At 53.0% G+C, this 16,856-nt stretch overlaps 1 protein-coding gene across 1 annotated transcript; it reads right to left on the minus strand.

Moving 5' to 3' along the window:
• Nucleotides 1-14,126: 14,126 nt before the first annotated feature.
• On the minus strand, nt 14,127-16,043 carry LOC100907315 (muscarinic acetylcholine receptor DM1-like). The gene is made up of 2 exons (XM_003742680.1): nt 14,955-16,043; nt 14,127-14,891 (listed from the first exon to the last, which is right to left on the minus strand). Exons 1-2 carry the CDS (start codon nt 16,041-16,043, stop codon nt 14,127-14,129), a joined length of 1,854 nt encoding a protein of 617 aa, XP_003742728.1.
• Between the last annotated feature and the right edge of the window lie 813 nt (nt 16,044-16,856).

Genomic DNA, 16,856 nt, shown 5'->3' on the forward strand with positions numbered 1-16,856 from the left:
TCACCACAGATGAAGCCATGTCATTGTTCCGTTGACGGTAAGACAGCGGGGGTTCTCCGACCAATGGGAACGATCGAAACCCGGCGGCGTGGCTTTGCTGTGATCGCTCGCCGAGTCGCAGCCGCAGCTTGTTCCAATATTGATTAAAATCGATATATCTCGGCGATGGATCGGCGCGACCACGCTCTAATGAATGATTCAGCTCAAGGCCCCATGCACCTGACGAGACCTCGACGACGAGCGCGCGTGTTGACAAGTGACTTTTACAAGGCGGGACTCGACACTCAACGAGCTTTTAAATTTTCCTCTACTAAAACGTGACGAAGCTGAACGTGACTAGGCTTTTTCGAGAAGTTCCACACTCGAGCGTGGTCGATCCGAGCAGAGAACTCCCGTACCGTCGGAGAGCTCGGTGGGATGGACGAACATGCCAGAAAAAGATAGTTATCAATCGTAAACTGTCTTTGGATCAGACATCGCTCCCGTGCACATCCGTAAGATTCTGCGCAGAGTCTGGCGTTATCGATCGTTCTGACTCACAGTCCAGAGCCCCGAAAGAAACTACGCTAGAGCCACGCAAGTCACGGGCGCCTCCGATGTTTTGTACGATATCCTCCCCGCATGAGCCGAAACATGCCGCGAAGTTTGTCGTGCGAACCCGAAATAGGTCTGGAACACCTCAAGATGGCCGCCCGGGGGAGAGGACTGCGTGATTCCTCTAAAGTGCTGTTACTCTACAACCAATACGCAGGGCGTTGGCTTAGCCAGAGATTTCGGACGAGGCGAGACGTTGTATTCAGGAGGGCTGTGGCAAGCTGAATCCGTTTCCCGGGGAATTCTCTCTCGGGGTAGAAGGACGAGCTCGAGAAGAACTATCAACTATAGCCTCTCCAGTCGGTTGCGCTCGGAACTCGCGTTTCCGAGAGAGGGATTGTCGCCCGACGAATGAATCGCGCGCTCAAATTCAAAGTAGCCTCTTCCAGTGGAAGGATGTCTCCCGTCTTGAGTCTGAGAGCTGTACACCCACGCAGTTCGCCGACCCACGGAATGGGGCGAAAAGCGGACCTGGGACCAAACAGCTGAACATGCTTGCGCAGCATGCCGACTTTTGCTTTCGGAAAAGCCTCCAGAGAGAGCAGAGCTTTTGTCGGAGAAAACATGAGCCGAGGAGACGCAGTTCACAGAAACGAATCGAAAGGGGGAGGCTGCAAGTCTAGGTACGTACATTGAGGGCGACAGGAGGCATGGGGTACCCAATGAGAACCAGGCGGATGCCAGTCTTGCTTCGGAGCGCATAAACGGCGGCGAAGTGATCAGAGCCAGCTGTTAAGCAGCCTGTCCTGGAGTCTGTGAGTATCAGAGCGGGTAACACGAAAGAGGAGCTTTGCCGTCTCGCGCTCGTATCGATGCTGCTGTCCCCGCCGCCGTCGCTGGTAGTGTTCTTGTTCTCAAGTTTTTCATCGTCACTCGCGAGCGGGTTTCCGGCTTTCCAGGATTGCTCTCGGAAGTCACTTCTGAAGATTCTCCCGATTTCCTCCCAGTGTGTTTTTCAGAGGTTCTCCCCTCGCAGCCACTCCTTTTTGCCTCATGGACGCTCAAAAATTTTTCAGTCCCCCTCCTTCCGTCGAGCTTTCCCGATTCTAGATGAGAGGTCAATTGAGACGTGCAAGGACTATCCCTGAAACCTGATACGAGCGGGGAGAACGAAGGAGAATCTGACCGAATCTGCCGCCAAGAAGCAGTCGATCAGCACGGGGTGCGAAAACAGAGCGGAGGAAGCGTTTAAACTCCGGCTTGATAAGCTGGCTAATGCGCGAGGTTCCTCCATAGGAGGATGAGAATTCCTTTTCACCTCCGAATTCGCAAGGGCTTGAGGTGAATCCTTCCGCATGCCAGCCGCTTGGCACGCTACTTTTCTTGGTCGTGCCGCTTCCGAGGCTGTCGCGATCCCCTCCCGATCGCCAAAGCTGCGCATGCGACAGCCCAGCTGCGGCTGCTTTGTTGCTTGTAGAGTGCAAGGTTAATCAAGATTGATAGAGAAGCGCGAGTCGGAGGCAAAAGAGTAAATGGGAAGAAACGAGCTGAAGAAAGCTCCACTGATTGTGAGTTTGTGCGTGACGGTGACGCGCTTTCGAGTTCCGGAGTATCCACTAGTGTGAGTCGTTCATCCTCGCTGTGCGGAAGTCCCTTCCCTTACTCCGCGAGTGAATATGTTTGAGAAAAGGGCTTTCCGAACTTCGATTCCTTCAAGGCCAGAGATGGATGTCATTAGGAAAGCACTGGACAGCACTTCGCGTCTTCGGAGCGGAGAGCCCCCCGGTCGGCGGCTTCAGTAATACAAGTGAGACAAGAATAAGAGTTTCTGAGTTCACCAACATGAAGCATCGTCCTTAGAAATCGGATCACGGAAGGTGTGAAGAGTCCGCGAAAAGCAACGATCATCAGGATGGAATTCGCGTGACGTCCACTCAGTTCTACGATAACATTCCGAAGCCTGAAATACCGGCAAGCCCGTAGGTAGCTCGAGAGTTTCCCCAGGGCCTCACACTCTCCCATGGTTTCGTGGACCTTGCCACTTCGAGGTAGGAGGTGGTTTGATATCTTACCGTTCTATCTCGCCACAGTGTTGATTTGTTCGGAATTGTGAGCCTTAAGTTCAGATTAAGTGCACTCCTCCTCAAGCAGCACCTCTCGAGGCTCTGCGAGAGTTGATGAGTCCTGCACTCTGCTGGATCAAATGACGCTACCAACTTAGAAGTCGCCCACCTAATCGAAGCGAGAAGATTGTGGCCCAACTTTCCGCAACAGCGAAGGAGCTTGGTCTCCAGATCACACAGCGGACTTGCTTAGCTACTCGTTCCGCACTGGTCGAGTCAGGGACCATCATCCAGGTCAAGCTCACTCTCCCCGGCGAGAATCATGTGACGACGAATGTTCAGACACAGTCATGTGCACATATACTTAGATCCAGCATCCACGGACTGCTGACGAGGCGCTAGCGGAGACGCGGGCGATGAGATCCGGAAACTCCCAGAGCAAGTTGACACACCTTCGAGCTGGGACGGTATTCCGGCTCGGAGGTCTTTCACGCTCAACGATGCCATCCGCATATTGGACTCCTTGACCCTGTCGCTCGCCGGTTCTGCGTACGCGGAGAACGTTCACAGCTTGATTCCACGGGACCGAAGCGAGGACGATTCATCGACAAAAACAGAAGTGTTCGTTGGGGGCTCTTTGACAGACTGAGAGTTGCTCGAGGAATTCCTGTAGCGGAGAAAGCTACAATTTGGGGGAATTCATGGATACGTCGACGAGTGGGAACGATTCTGCGAATACAACGCTTTTGAGACGTGGATTGCATGTCAACTGTGCTCATTTCGCCCGTTTGAGGACCGAAAAAAAAATAAGCGACAGCAGCTGCTGTTTAAGCGCAGCCGTCGTTGAGAGGCAAAAGAGCAGCCGAAGTGCCTGCAGTGGGGGCGAGTTCAGCAACGAGGGTCGGAGGTCAATGATGTGGGGACAGAGGAGAACGCCGTGCCAAGTCAACAGAGGGTCCGAAGAAGGAGACGTTGGAAAAAAGTCATCCGAAAAGTCTCCCACCGGCTCGATCGGGCAAAGACCTTTTTCAGTGGATCCGCTTCCTTTGCTCGTTCGCCGGCTCCCTCCTCGAATCGCTCCCGAAGCGAACAAGGACGGGGCGGGCAGCACACCTGTCTGGAATAGCGTCCTTCGAAAACAGAGAACCAGTTGCGAGACTCAGAGGCATTTGCCTCGGGCCTGGCGACAAGCAGAATGCGATCAGAGAATCTAAGCTCTGCCGGATGTATTTCAGCAAAGAGATGCCAATAGATGGCGTTGACCGAATTCTGCCGGCGCTGGCGGTAGCAACGGAGGAGACCGAAGGAACGAGGAATCGCCGAGCAGTGGGAACCCAGCGATCTCTTCGCTGATCTGCTGCTGCTATCATTTCACTACGATGCGGGTGTGCTCGAGCGAGGGTAGGATCTCGTCTTTCAATTGATATCTCTCCCACGTCGTTCTCCCGTTTTCTTCAACAAGCAGACACTCTTCTATTGTCAACGGCCGAGTAGCGTTCACAGCTTGCAGCAGCAGCAGCAGCGAAGGTCCGGATCACAGTCCCTCGACCAGCCCTCCTCTCAAGGTTTGTTCACTGTACAAGCTTCTTCCTTCTCGTCGATGTGAGGCTCACTTGAGTAACTCGCGATGCTTCCGCCACAGCCTCCTCGCCCCCCCCCCCGCTCCTCCTCGATCTGTAGTCCACGAAACTTACCGTTCGATGTCCATTCGGTCGGCCTGTATCTCACCAATCTTTGTCGCTAGCTGTACCCGCGGGACAGCTCCCCGCTTGATCGGATAGAATTCATCATCCGATCCGCCAACACACGACGCAAATGTTGCCGATTCCGCCAGGGTCCGCAAGGAGCGTTCGTCACTGCCACGGAAACTGGTCGGACGAGGGTCAGAGGGACCCTCGCTGAGCGAATCGGGAGAAAGCGGAATTTATTACGTCGACACGGAAGCGAGCCATGATTCGATTTCAAAGTCGACCCCAACACCAAGGCCGATGGAGGCGGCATGGGCCATGGCTTATCGTGTCCTCTGATCGAGTGGGAGATTGAAATCGTCTCCCCAATCTATACTCATCCCAGAGTTCCCCGGTCTGCTTGCGAATGAGGATAGTACGATGCCAGGCTTACTGATTGAATTGTAGAATATAGATTTATACCGCGGATGGTCGGTTGTAAATTAGAGTAGCGATGCCAAGCACATTACGAGGAATAAGACGGCTATCTCATTGCTCCTGGGGGCATTGCCGACACATTGGTGGGTATTGCGTTGTGGGCGAATAACTCCTCCCTCAACGAAACTGAATCACGAATATCGAGCAGAGAACCTCGATCTCTGGTCGGGCTGATGCGGAAGCACTGCTCCCTGCCCGGAATGCCATCCCCGGCAAACGTGAACGATCTACCGATCGCGTCAACACTCCCGGTTGGAAGTCAAATGCTGACGATCGCAGGCAAACTTCCGCTGTACACCTTGAGTACAGGTCGTGTCTACCGTGTGGACAGAGGATAAATACAAGGGACGCGCCAGATCGATCAGAAGCGCTCTACGGGTTGGCGACTCCATCCGCCTCAACAAATATCGGCCAGTCAAGGCAATCGTACGTGGAAGCTCGTGAAGGGTGCGGCGTCTTGATGGGAGAAGTCCCCGTTTCCGAGGAGTTCACTGGGAATCGATCGCTCTTCCGGGCTACTGAATTCTGCGACATTCTAGGCTGGGAAGAGCCGTGTTCCACACCTCTGTCGGCCGATAACCCCCGCTGATTCCAGACAGTGAAGAATTCATCTCCGCGAAAACAGTCTTATTCCCGGATCCATCAATCGGATAATAATCTTCGAATTGAGGGAGTTGGACAGCTGCGGCGATTTGTGGGAACTGAATCCGGGGAAGCTTCCGCTGCGGTGTTCCGACGACGCGCCGACAGAGCATTCAAGATATCGATGGCAGGGGCGTGCCCAGGGGGAGGGGGGGACAAGGGGCCATGGCCCCCCTCAAGATGCCTTTCTGGTCCATTGAGTTCCATGTTGAGGCTCATCATCATCGGTACTTAGCCCGACCAAGACAAGAGCCCTGCCCCCAAGAGAAAATTCCTGGGCACTCGCCTCATCAATGGAGTATTGTATCGTATGATATCATACATTATAAGTGTGCGTGTATATTCAGTGTACAACCGTGAATGGGGAATCAGAATCCGAGGATCGGAAACTGAGCGGCGGACAAGGTCCGAGCTCGAGAGGGAGGTCCGGACGGCCGGTCACTTCAAATCGCCGCAGGGTTTCCGGAAGAAATATACACATTCTCGTCCAAAACGAAATTAATTTGTCCGAATGTCTCACGAGCCTCTTCGCTTGTCTGAGGTCACGGATCTTGCGAGATAGTGACGAATAGATTGGAGGACTCCCAATGAGGGACAATCATCACCAGAACTTCTGAGGTTCATCGGGAAGGCGAAGGCAGCCAGTCGACCGTATGCATTGATTGGGAACCGGCTGCATATTATAATGGAGCCATGTGTCGTCCGGTAGTCTCACGAACTTCGGATCAGAGACAAATCGTCCTCGGATGGGAATGGCAGCGACAAAGCAAAGGATAACTTGCAGAGAAAGAGACCTCCCTATACAATGAGGGGAACCTCTAGAGGGAAGCCGGGCCGACAGATTCCTCCGCTCCCGCGATGATTGCATAGCATCGTGGCTTGAGGCCCGAGACGTGGCTCCGCCAAGAAGAGCTGGGGTAGCAGCAGGTCCTCCCGAACATACACCCGTTATCTACACCGGCCACGTGGGGACTCGAGCGAAGTCCGCACTGAATGCACGCTGCTTCCTACTCTGGCCGATAGCGAAATCTAGCGTGGCGAAGATGAAGGGAACGCTCGTGCGAGGACGGAATCGGACGCGGAGGTGTACTCGGCGCGAAGAGAGTCTGAGACCACAAATAGTAATTTTGAGCCTGAGATTACCGAGGCAGGTAAGTCCTTTGAGAGCGAGAGCAATGCGTCTCTCAGAGTTAAGCAAAGGAGATAATAAATATGGAACGGAGTCTGAGATACTGCAGGCTTCTTCCGCCGAAACGGTGATCTACTGCAACGCGAATCGAATCTAATCGTATCCAGGGAGCCGATAAAAAAGGGTTTCCCCCCACACAATGCTGGACTGCTCATTCGCATCAAGGCGAAATCGAGCTGACGTCTGAACGCAGGACGTAAGTTCCCCACAAGGAAGTCAATCGCCTCGGTATGGTTCCTCCGAGGCATTCCTCGAGAGAGGAATATGAGAGATCCTGCGATCGCATCCCAGCGCGCCGGTCGGATTCCTCGATAAGCTGCAGCATCTTCAAGGTTGATGACCCAATTTTCATACGGCATATTTCCGCCGGTCCAGGATAGGGAATTCCGAGGATTCTTCCCCACAATAGAGAGATCGGAGCCTACAGCGCATCCGTCCACTGCCCCTCGAGAGAAGGCTCCCATGACATGTTTATCTCTTATTTTGATGGAGCTCGTAAGGAAATCGAGAGGAATTCCGCGCCTTCACCAAGGCCAGCGAAACCGGAGGCAGTTTCGCATATTGCGATTCAGGGCGACGAGAACAGACTTTTGACCTGTGTTTTCCGCGCGCAGAGGATTTCAGATAAACCTTGTGTGAGAAAGAGAAGGACTCAGCAACTGAATCCGCGAAACTCGGGCCGTGATAGGAAGGATTCCGGGAGAATTTTCATGCGCGCTCTGATTCATTTCCTCTCCGACGAATGTTTTTTTGCATGGCGTCAGGCATGTTCGCTCAAACAAATCCCAGGTGATTCAGGCTCCGGTGCCGACTCCCGGAGCTGGCGGTATCAAGCTCGACGGTGAATCTTATCGCAGCACAATCATTGCCGCTATCGCTGCTCACAATCGCGAGGCTGCACGTTTGAACTCAGGTCTGCCGCCCCTCAATTCGACGCAGAGGAAGAGGAGGACAAAAAAATTTGATCCACGCAAAAACCAATAAGCTTGCTGCTCGAGTAAAGTCGCTAGGCGGCACAAAAGCTCATCTAGAGCGCCGCTCTCTGTACGGCATCTATTGTGCTCGATCGAGTTGCTAGATGAGCAATCTGACAGATTCCCCTCAAAGAGATTATTCGACTCGAGAGCAATGCAATTCGAAGTCTTGGCCCATCTGATTTCCCGCGCTGTTGCCTTCCTGGGAGGCCGAACGGATGGAAAACTCCGGTGAGAAGATGAGAGCGGAGCAGACGCATCGTTGAGTTCCTTGATAATAATCACAGGATCAAATTGTAGTCCGGGATTTGCAGTCGGGCGTAAGGGGGAGAAATTTGCGTCTCTTGCTTTCGCGAGGGGAGAAGTCGACGCCGACGGCAGCAGGTCCCCCACCGTCATTCGCAGCAATTTCGCACCCTACCCCAGATGGATCAGTAGTATCAGATGGCCAAAATGTCGAGCAATGTCTCTCCGCAGTCGCGCCGTTGCGCGATACCGTGGTCCTTTACCAAACCTCCACTTAATGACATTCATCCTACGAGATCGAAATTGCCAATATTCGCTTAATTAAGATGTTCCGCCTCCCTATACGGGCTAGGGCATCGTATCTAACCTGCCCGGGCCCCGCAGACGGAGGAAGCTGATCATCGGAAACGGTTGGTCGTTCCACACTCGTCCATCTTGTCTTTGAGTAAGGAGGAAAAGTGAATCGAGAGGATTTCCGAGCATGCATCTACTCGTCAAAGCTGACAGCACGTACTTCATGTCTTTGACCTCCTCGACCTTAATCGGTCTCGTTCCGACAAGAGTGGAACTCCTATCAGGATGATATCTGCGAGGGCGCGGTATGCGGAATCCGTGGAGACGGGCGCATGAAAAGGACTTGCATCTTGAGAAAAGATTTCCGAATCTCTTGCTCGCCACCCTGGCTTGCATCATTGGCATTCGATTTCAGAAGTCAGGGCATGGCGTCACTCGGAGCCGGATCCGCAAGTGTCGGAGTGTTCACAAGTGTCGACTCTTGAGGAATTCTGTGTGATTTAAATTTCGCCCGGGAGCGGTGATCTCGGCAAGCCCCCCATTGAGGGCAATGCCACTTGAAGAAAAATCAAGAAAAACTTCGTATCGATGATCGTATATTACATATATTTATTTGTTTCAATCTTTGTAGGCTTCATCTTCCGTTCACAGGATGCGAAATACATACCTACCGTTTACCACCCACAACGCGATAGCAACATTTTCGATGGCGTACACGGTCCGGACCTGAGTGCATGAGGTGTAGACATTTAGAGACTTACAACACTTCCTCACTCAACTTAATACGTACGCTTGAATACGTTTGCCTTGATTGAAGTTCGGGCCGGGTGATGTAAATCGACTGTATCATCAATTATCATATAATTAAAAGGTCATTATGTAGGTCAATGAATGCAATGGTGTTTGTATATAATTAGCCATTCACGCGCGGCCCCTCTGCCGTACAGATAGTGCTCGGAAAGTCTATAATCCTTATCCTTGCCCAAACCAACCGTACATCATATCACAATAAGTCATGATTTCTCAGCAGAACATCGGTCGAGTTTGTTGGTTCCATTCTGTCAACAAACTTTTTTCTCCTCCGTTATATTTTCCTACGCTCAGAATAAATCCCTGGGTGACTGGGTCCCCGGTCGGTTGCTCCTCATACGAAAAGAAGAACGCGACGAGGGACCCGCAGAAGTTTGTATTCATTAGGTCCGCTGACCGAGCCTGACCCGCGGAGCCGACAACGACACGAATTGGCGAAGCATTATGGAGGCGTTGTGAACACGACGACAGCCGACCGACATCCAGAAGACGCGGTCTTGTTCGACGACGAGGGCTGGATCGAACGGACAGGAAAAACCGCTGCCCGTCGAGACCAGTGAAGTTGAATGTAGCAGCGACCAGCATCTTCATTTTTAACACGCGAGCGCACAAGCGACCGGAAACCAATGCGTATCATAATTTACGAGCATCGGGAGGAACGACGTCGCTCGCTCGGAGACGCGATCGGACATGATCTGGCGTCGGTCTCTCCAGGAACCATCGTTGTCATATCTTCGACATAACCGGTACTGGATTCCAAAATACTGATGAGATTCGAATTCCGTCAGACCTCGTCTTCGAACGATAATAGTTTCCTGAACTAATCATGAGACCTAAAAACTCAACAACTCGGAGTGTCGATCCATGTCGCGTGGATATAACCGTTGTCGCTGAAAAATTCATCGTTCAGAAAACTTAACAGAGCACCTCTATTCAGAAGCCGTCACCGGGGTCGAACGTGCTTCCCACCGTAAATAATACTTGCGCCTCGACGTACGGACGAGAGCGAAGGAAGATCGGAGCGAAGCCGACGACGACTCGGACGATCGTCGGCGATCGGTAATCGATTATAGATCAAAACGTGGCGTCAGCCAACTGCCAAAGGAAAGGAAAGCTGCTGAGCCTGCGAAATCCAGTCACCTGAATCGCACAAAAACAGACATCGCTACGTAAGGCGCAGCAACTGACGATAATGTCGGATAACTTTGGCGAAACCCGTCAACGGGCAACTCAGGAGCCAATTGTGGCGCGAACCGAGGCTGCCGTCCTCCCACGATTCCCATCAGACCGTGGGAGATGAAGATTCGCCCGATCGCAAAGTAGCTTGGAAACTCCCCAAATAATCTGCGGGAGCATCTGCAGCCGACCTTGCGGCAGCTGCGAGGGCTCCGCTCCTACACGGCGTGCATTGGCTCATCTTCTCCGCCGTGACACAACGGCTCGAGAGTCCACGATCCGCCTTGTGCCGGTCGAGCCCTCTGGCCCCGACTAACGGATGATGCTGTTCCGAGAACCCAAACTGCCCTTTTACCTCCCTTCGCTCAAGTCTGAACAAGAGCGATATTCGGTATCGGGTCCATTCACGCAGGTTAAAACGATAATAATGGAGGTAAATAGGGGAACGCCATCGATGGAGAGCAACCGCGCACCATTGCCGTTTGCGAGGTCGTTCTCCGCCAAAAAGAGTGCGTCTGCGAAGGAAGAATCCTCGATCAGGCCGAAAAGAAGAGCAGGAGATGCCTCACAGCGCTGGGAAAATGATACAGCGACCGAAAATGGCCGAGATCCGGGAGGAAAAGAACAGTTTGTGATCGGTGATGGCGGATGTCCTGCAATCTGGGCCCCGACGGGTGAGGAACTCCATGATCTGGCCCCTAGAGGCCAATGCTGTACGAGCAAGCAATGAAGCTGGCCTCGTAGTCAATCTCTCGTATTCCGATCGAGTCGTCGCAGTCGTGGCAGTAGCTGTCGCCATCGTCCGTAATTGTCGTTTTCGGCCTCTTCGGTATGTTTCGTTCGTCGTCCTCTCCCACACGCTCACCCTCGCGCCCACATCCAAACCGACGTCGAGGACAACCCGACGCCGGCGCCGTTTTTGTCTGCTGACGTTTGTGATCTGACTGCTAGTCGGGAACAAAACCTTCTGAGTTGACGGACGTACATTATTTCGTACAAAAATGTCACACGCAACCAGTCACTCACAGACAAGTATGAACACACGCTCACGTATATCAAGCACACCTCGATCGCATTGTTAGCTACGATTTTTCCCACGGCCTCTCAAGTTTTTCATGCATATGTCATCCGTGACCGGTCGGATCATCCAGGATTCCAAGCTGTAGAGTTTGAGCCGGCTGTAGGTAATATTCACACCTGTAGTGAGTGAGCTCTCTCTCTTTTATCGAAACAGATGTACCCCTCCCCGCCGTGCCGCCTCTCATCCCCCGTGTAATTGGCGAAAAATGTCCGGGCTCGAAAAAAAACAGGAGAGCTTGCCTCGCTCGAATCGGAGGACGTCTGTCATGCCCCGGCCCGAAAATAGCGAAGTAAGCCTGCGACGCTCCAACCTTTCTCGGAAGAGCTGACGGACAAGCATGGAAGTGCATCCTTGATTGATTGGATCACTGTATCGATCGATGCAGTGGATAAGAATCCAAGCGAGACTCCCTGTGACCGAATCCAAAACCGCTCTTCGACGAGCGATTCCCATCCCGGCAGCGCGTTTCCCTCCCAATGGGTTTTGTCCGGCTGTCGTCGGAATCTTTCCTCCAGAGTCTCTCGACCCGGAGAATGTTCCCAGCGCTCCGGAACTCTGCCCGGAAGGCAATTTATACTCGTGTCAGATCCTGATTGGCTTCATAAATCGGTGAGCTCGGCGATTAGGAGACCGATAACGAGAGAGGCGCCACGAGCTATCAAAGCAGCGGATGATGAACGAAGCAAATAATGAGAGTGTTCGACGAAGGCGCCTGACCTGAGAAAATGGTCGAGACAGGACTGCGGGAATCTCGCGGTGTACGGCCCGTGACGGCGCGGTTTGTTGCATAGTCTTCGTGCCTCTAGACATTCCGTCTGGATTCAGCACTGAGAACGCCTCCCTCGACTTCACGAATGCGAAATCTAAGCAGTCCCGCGCGTTGTCGAGTCAGACGACGACGACGACTGTTATGGAAACAGATCTAGGACGTCGGAAACGTTCGTAGGTACGTCGCGAGAAAAGAGCTACCAATCCATGAATCCGCTCACCGAGTCGCGTTTCTTGCGGCAGAGTGCCCGAATGATGTTCCTTTCGTAAACATATATGTACCGTAACAAAAGCAAGAAGCTATCACATTTGGAGCGAAGATGGCGCGGCTTGACCCGATCTTGTGGAACCGTATGCGAGAGAGGAAACCCCGAGTCTCAACGCGGCGATCTCAGAGACGAAAAAAGGCGAGGAAGAAAGAAAAAGCAAGTCCAGGAAAGAGAGCCTTCGAAAGAACAACGAACGGGCGAGCGCAACAACAACCGTCGCAACGGCTGGAAGCAAGGACCCGCAACGCGGTCAAGTGTGAGCAACTCTTGGGTATCGCAAGGTCGTCCGATCATTTGCGACCGGGCCGACTCTATCGCTGCGGCAACAGAAGGAGCAGTTCCTGAGCAGATGTTGGAGTTACTGCGGTCGTTCTTGCCGTGGAGGCTCTCTTCTTGCTGGCTGGCTGGCTTGCCAGTCAGCCTTCCTGCCAGCTCATTTGGCCTGCCTGCTCTTTCGCTTTCTCAGGCAGTGGTTGAAAACGGGGGATTGCTTCCGAGCTTCAGTCAGTGAGGCGAACAACTGACCATCGAAGCGATCAGCGTGACCTCTCGGTCAGTCAGCGACTGAGCGAGCGGGCGAGCGTCGGTCGGCGACGCGTCGTAGGTTTGCGGGAGAGAAAACCAAGGCTCCGCCGGATCTGCGATTTCTGGATGAACTTTGCCGGGTACGAGCTACCCGGGAGGGAATCCAGTCGACCAGAGAGTTTCCAGGCGATTCAATGAGGGTCGATCGATCAATTTCGTGGGAATGTCTGCATCGAATGATCGCCGTGCGACGCGCACTCTAAGCGATGATCGTTATTGCCCAAGAGACATTCGGTACTTTGTCACAATCAGGAGGCTGGCGCTTATAACGCGCATGCATCGCCATTATGCTCTGGACGCGTGAGGGAAATGTCTGCATGGAGGCATTATTTCCACAAATTCCTGCGGGAACAGCATCGTAATTCAGCAAACAGAGAGCTGCGGCGTAGAGAGGTAGATAATTAGGTCGGAGAACCGAAGTCGGTCCGCACGGCCGTCTTTCATCGCCCCTGTGAGTCTCGCTCGGCGTAAACGTTTCAAAAATATCAGCGTTTTGCAGCAGCAGCGGCCGTCGCAGCAGCAGCTGGTGAGGGAGGAGAAGACGGTGGAGAAGAGCCCAAGGGCGACGATAGCGAAAGTTAATTTCGTCTACAAATTCTCCTCTCCGAGCAAACAGCCGGATGGCTTACCGAGCGAGTAAACGAGCGAGCAACCATCCAACCGACCGACCGACAGACTGAGCTCAGGGCAACTGAACGGAATGTTTCTACAGAGTTTCTCCTGTTCCCCGACCGAGCGTTTCCGTTCTTGCGGACCGGACTCGCCCCGTCCGAATTCCTCCTCGAGCGCGTGAACGAGAGCCTACAATATAAGCATATTGATTGAGAGCTTCGATCTTCCTGTAATGAATTATTGTAACTGCGAAGATCGACCCAGAGTCGTTCCTCTGACGCTCACAATCAGTAACGCTCAGTAACGAACTCGAGATGGGGAGCTGGACAGATTAGCGGCTCTAGTTTTCTCTTCTCTGAGTCGGCGTCCGAACGCTCGGTTATTCGAGTTTTTGTGCCGTTTTGACTTCGAGTTTTCACTATATGTATAGAGGACCTCAGCTCCATAGGAGTCAGGCTGAACAAACGCCTCTCACTTCATTACAATCCAGACATCGAACGGGAAGCTCGTCCCCTCTGAACGTTTGCCATTCTCGTCGAATAGCGCATTCCCTTCTGTCATTATTGTGTGGCAATTTATTGAGATTCTGTTTGTGTTGAATATTGAGCAATGAGTTGCCGTGATGGAACCGAGTTGGAACCGGTATCGGTACTGGTACAGGTATCGGGGATCAGTGTCGTCTATCGCAACAAGCGTCCTCCCATCCCTTTTCGCTTACTTAGCTGAAGTAACCTCGATGACGTTGTTTTTTCGTACGCCATTTACACGTTAGAATCCGTACGTACGTCCGACGGAAATTGGCGTTGCATAACGCGTAGCACAAGGGGTTGACTGTGCTGTTTATGTAACAGAGACAATAGGCGAAGTTCCACAGACCCTGGGGTATGCAGTCATTGTCGTCGTCGCATGGACTGAGCGTTTTGATTAGCACGAGAACGTTGTACGGTGTCCAAGTCACTATGAACGCCAGAAGAATCGCAGATAGTGTTTTGGCTGCCTTCCTTTCGGCTTTGCGTTCCTGATGTTTCCGTTTCTTCTTCGGCAGGCGTTTAGTCGTCTGCTGAGCGACGAGCTTCGTGTTCAGCAGGAGAGGTTCGCGTGAAGGCGCGTTACTCGACGCCGACTTGCTGCGAGGAATCGGTTTCGTCGATTGGCACGGAGGTGGACCGTCGTCCTCGAGAATCATTCGGATCGAAGCCTGGGACATTTCCCCGTCGAGATCGACGCTCGTCTGAGTTGGCAGTCGGATGAGAATCGTATAAACCGAGTCGCTCGAGAACGAACGGGTCGAGGTTTGATGCTGCCTGTCAGTTAGAGGGATGTTCTGTAGCGGCTTGTACTGCATGCTATCAGCTCTAATGGGCGTTTCTGCCGAGGTCGGTGTTTGGGCATTAGGCGAGCCGTGGCTCGAACACGAGTCATCGTCGTGCAGTTTGTCGCTGCGACACCAAGCGAAAAGCACGTCCCTGAGGCTTCTGCGTGGCTTGTTAGAGGCCGAACGTGAATTACTCGCCCGGAGGTTTGCGGCCGCCGACGAGTCCATTGCCGAAGACGATGGGAGATACCGACCGGATTCCAGACACAGGGTGCTCGCTGTTCTGTTATTGTGATCGAGCCCTCCTCCTGCGTCTAATTGATTGAAGTTGCCCCCACCGCCTCCTGCCAGCTCGCCTGACTTGTTCCGTCGGCAGCCACTGGACGAAGGCATGCCCTTGCCCGCTTGGAGATGTGTCAGATCGCGTTGACGTTTTTCGGTTTCCTGCCAAATCCGCCAGTAGAGTATACACATAACACACACTGGAATGTAGAAGGCGGCTAGCGCCGTGCCGAACGTGACGTAAATGTTCGTTTCGAAGAACTGGATATAGCATTGGCCTTCGGGCACGGATCGTTTTCCCTCGATGTACGGCCAGGCGTAGATCCACGGAGGCCACAACAACAATGATATCACCCACGCAATGGCAATCCAACGGGCGGAACGTCTCGTTGTGCGAAACGCTCGATACGTTAACGGACGCGTCACCGAAAAATATCTATCGAACGAAATTATCAACAGATTTAGCACTGACGCATTACTCGTAAGGTAGTCCCACGCTAGCCAGGTGTCACACATGAAAGGACCTAGATACCAGTAGTTGTAGAGCATGTAGTACGTCGACAAGGGCATCGAAATGATCCCTATCGAGAAATCGGCTATCGCCAAACTCAAGAGAAAGTAATTCGATATCGTCTGAAGCTGCTTGTCCATCTTGATGCTGATCATCACCATGAGGTTGCCTACGATGGTGATTATGGAGAAAAACGCTCCCATGAACGCGATCAGGATGAATTCGAGGTTTGTGTGTAACGCATCGTTCGTCGCAGATCCCGTGATGTTGGCCCCCATCGTTCCCGCCATCGTGTCGTTAAAAACGCTGAGCAACGTTGTCGTGACGACGCCGCCGTCACCGCCGACTCCGCTGTCGTTGTTCGCCGCTTGAACAACATTGTCAAGGTTGACTTGCAAAATTGTGTAATTCAGAGCTTTTTCCCAGATTTTAGGACCGGAGTTGTAGAACGCCGCCGGAGTGCTCGTTTCCGGTGTAACCGGCGCAACGCTTCCACTCAGCAGCAACGGGGGATTTGTCGAGGCCATTACGCCCCGTCGGTGGAGCTAAGTTGAACTCATCCGAGAGGTGGCCGCACTCCTAACATCAGTCGTACGGGACCCATCGGCAGTCGCTCAACTCCGGAGTCTAGCTGTGCCGAAGCGTCCTCCGTCCCGGAACCGGATGAAACTGAAAAGAAGAGGAACCTGTCAGCATTTTTGTGCGATATTGGCGACCGTCGCCTAGCTGATCCACCATTCACGGTATGCGAAATTTCGACAAGATTTCAATATCCGCATAGAGGGAACCATTTCCCCCTCCCCGAAACAGATTGTCAGAGCGGAAGGTGCTCATTCACTTGATTTTAAGCGATGCTTTCCGCGAAGCGTAATTTGGAACGTAAACCGACTACATAACAACGGTACCGTGAAGACCCTGCCGCGTCGGCACGGACGTGAAGAAGAACCGCAACACGAGCTCCCGGCAGAGTAGAACTCGTGGTGTCGCCACATTTCACGAGCACAGCCTCGATACGCGTTCACGTACTCCCTTTTCCTTGATTACGAGCAGCCTGTGCCAACGTATCCGAACGAAAGTTGGCGGACACTGTGGTATGAGACTAGAATTCGTATCGCCGGTATGAGACTAGAATTCACCCGAACTCGTGAAGGATCCGAAACGCTTGGGCTCTTCCCGTACCGAGGCTGACGGTTCGGTGGACAGGCAGTCAGTCAGTTCGTCAGTCAGCAAGCCATGCGGCCCGTGAGGCAGCTGGTTGGCACGCGGAGCGAAGAGCGAGGCTTTCGTTTGATATACGACGCTTCGTCGGGAAGCCCGTGCAGCTTTCGGAGGCAGCTCGA

This window comes from Galendromus occidentalis, unplaced genomic scaffold (assembly GCF_000255335.2).
Source record: "Galendromus occidentalis unplaced genomic scaffold, Mocc_1.1 scf7180000077428, whole genome shotgun sequence".
Taxonomy (NCBI): domain Eukaryota; kingdom Metazoa; phylum Arthropoda; class Arachnida; order Mesostigmata; family Phytoseiidae; genus Galendromus; species Galendromus occidentalis.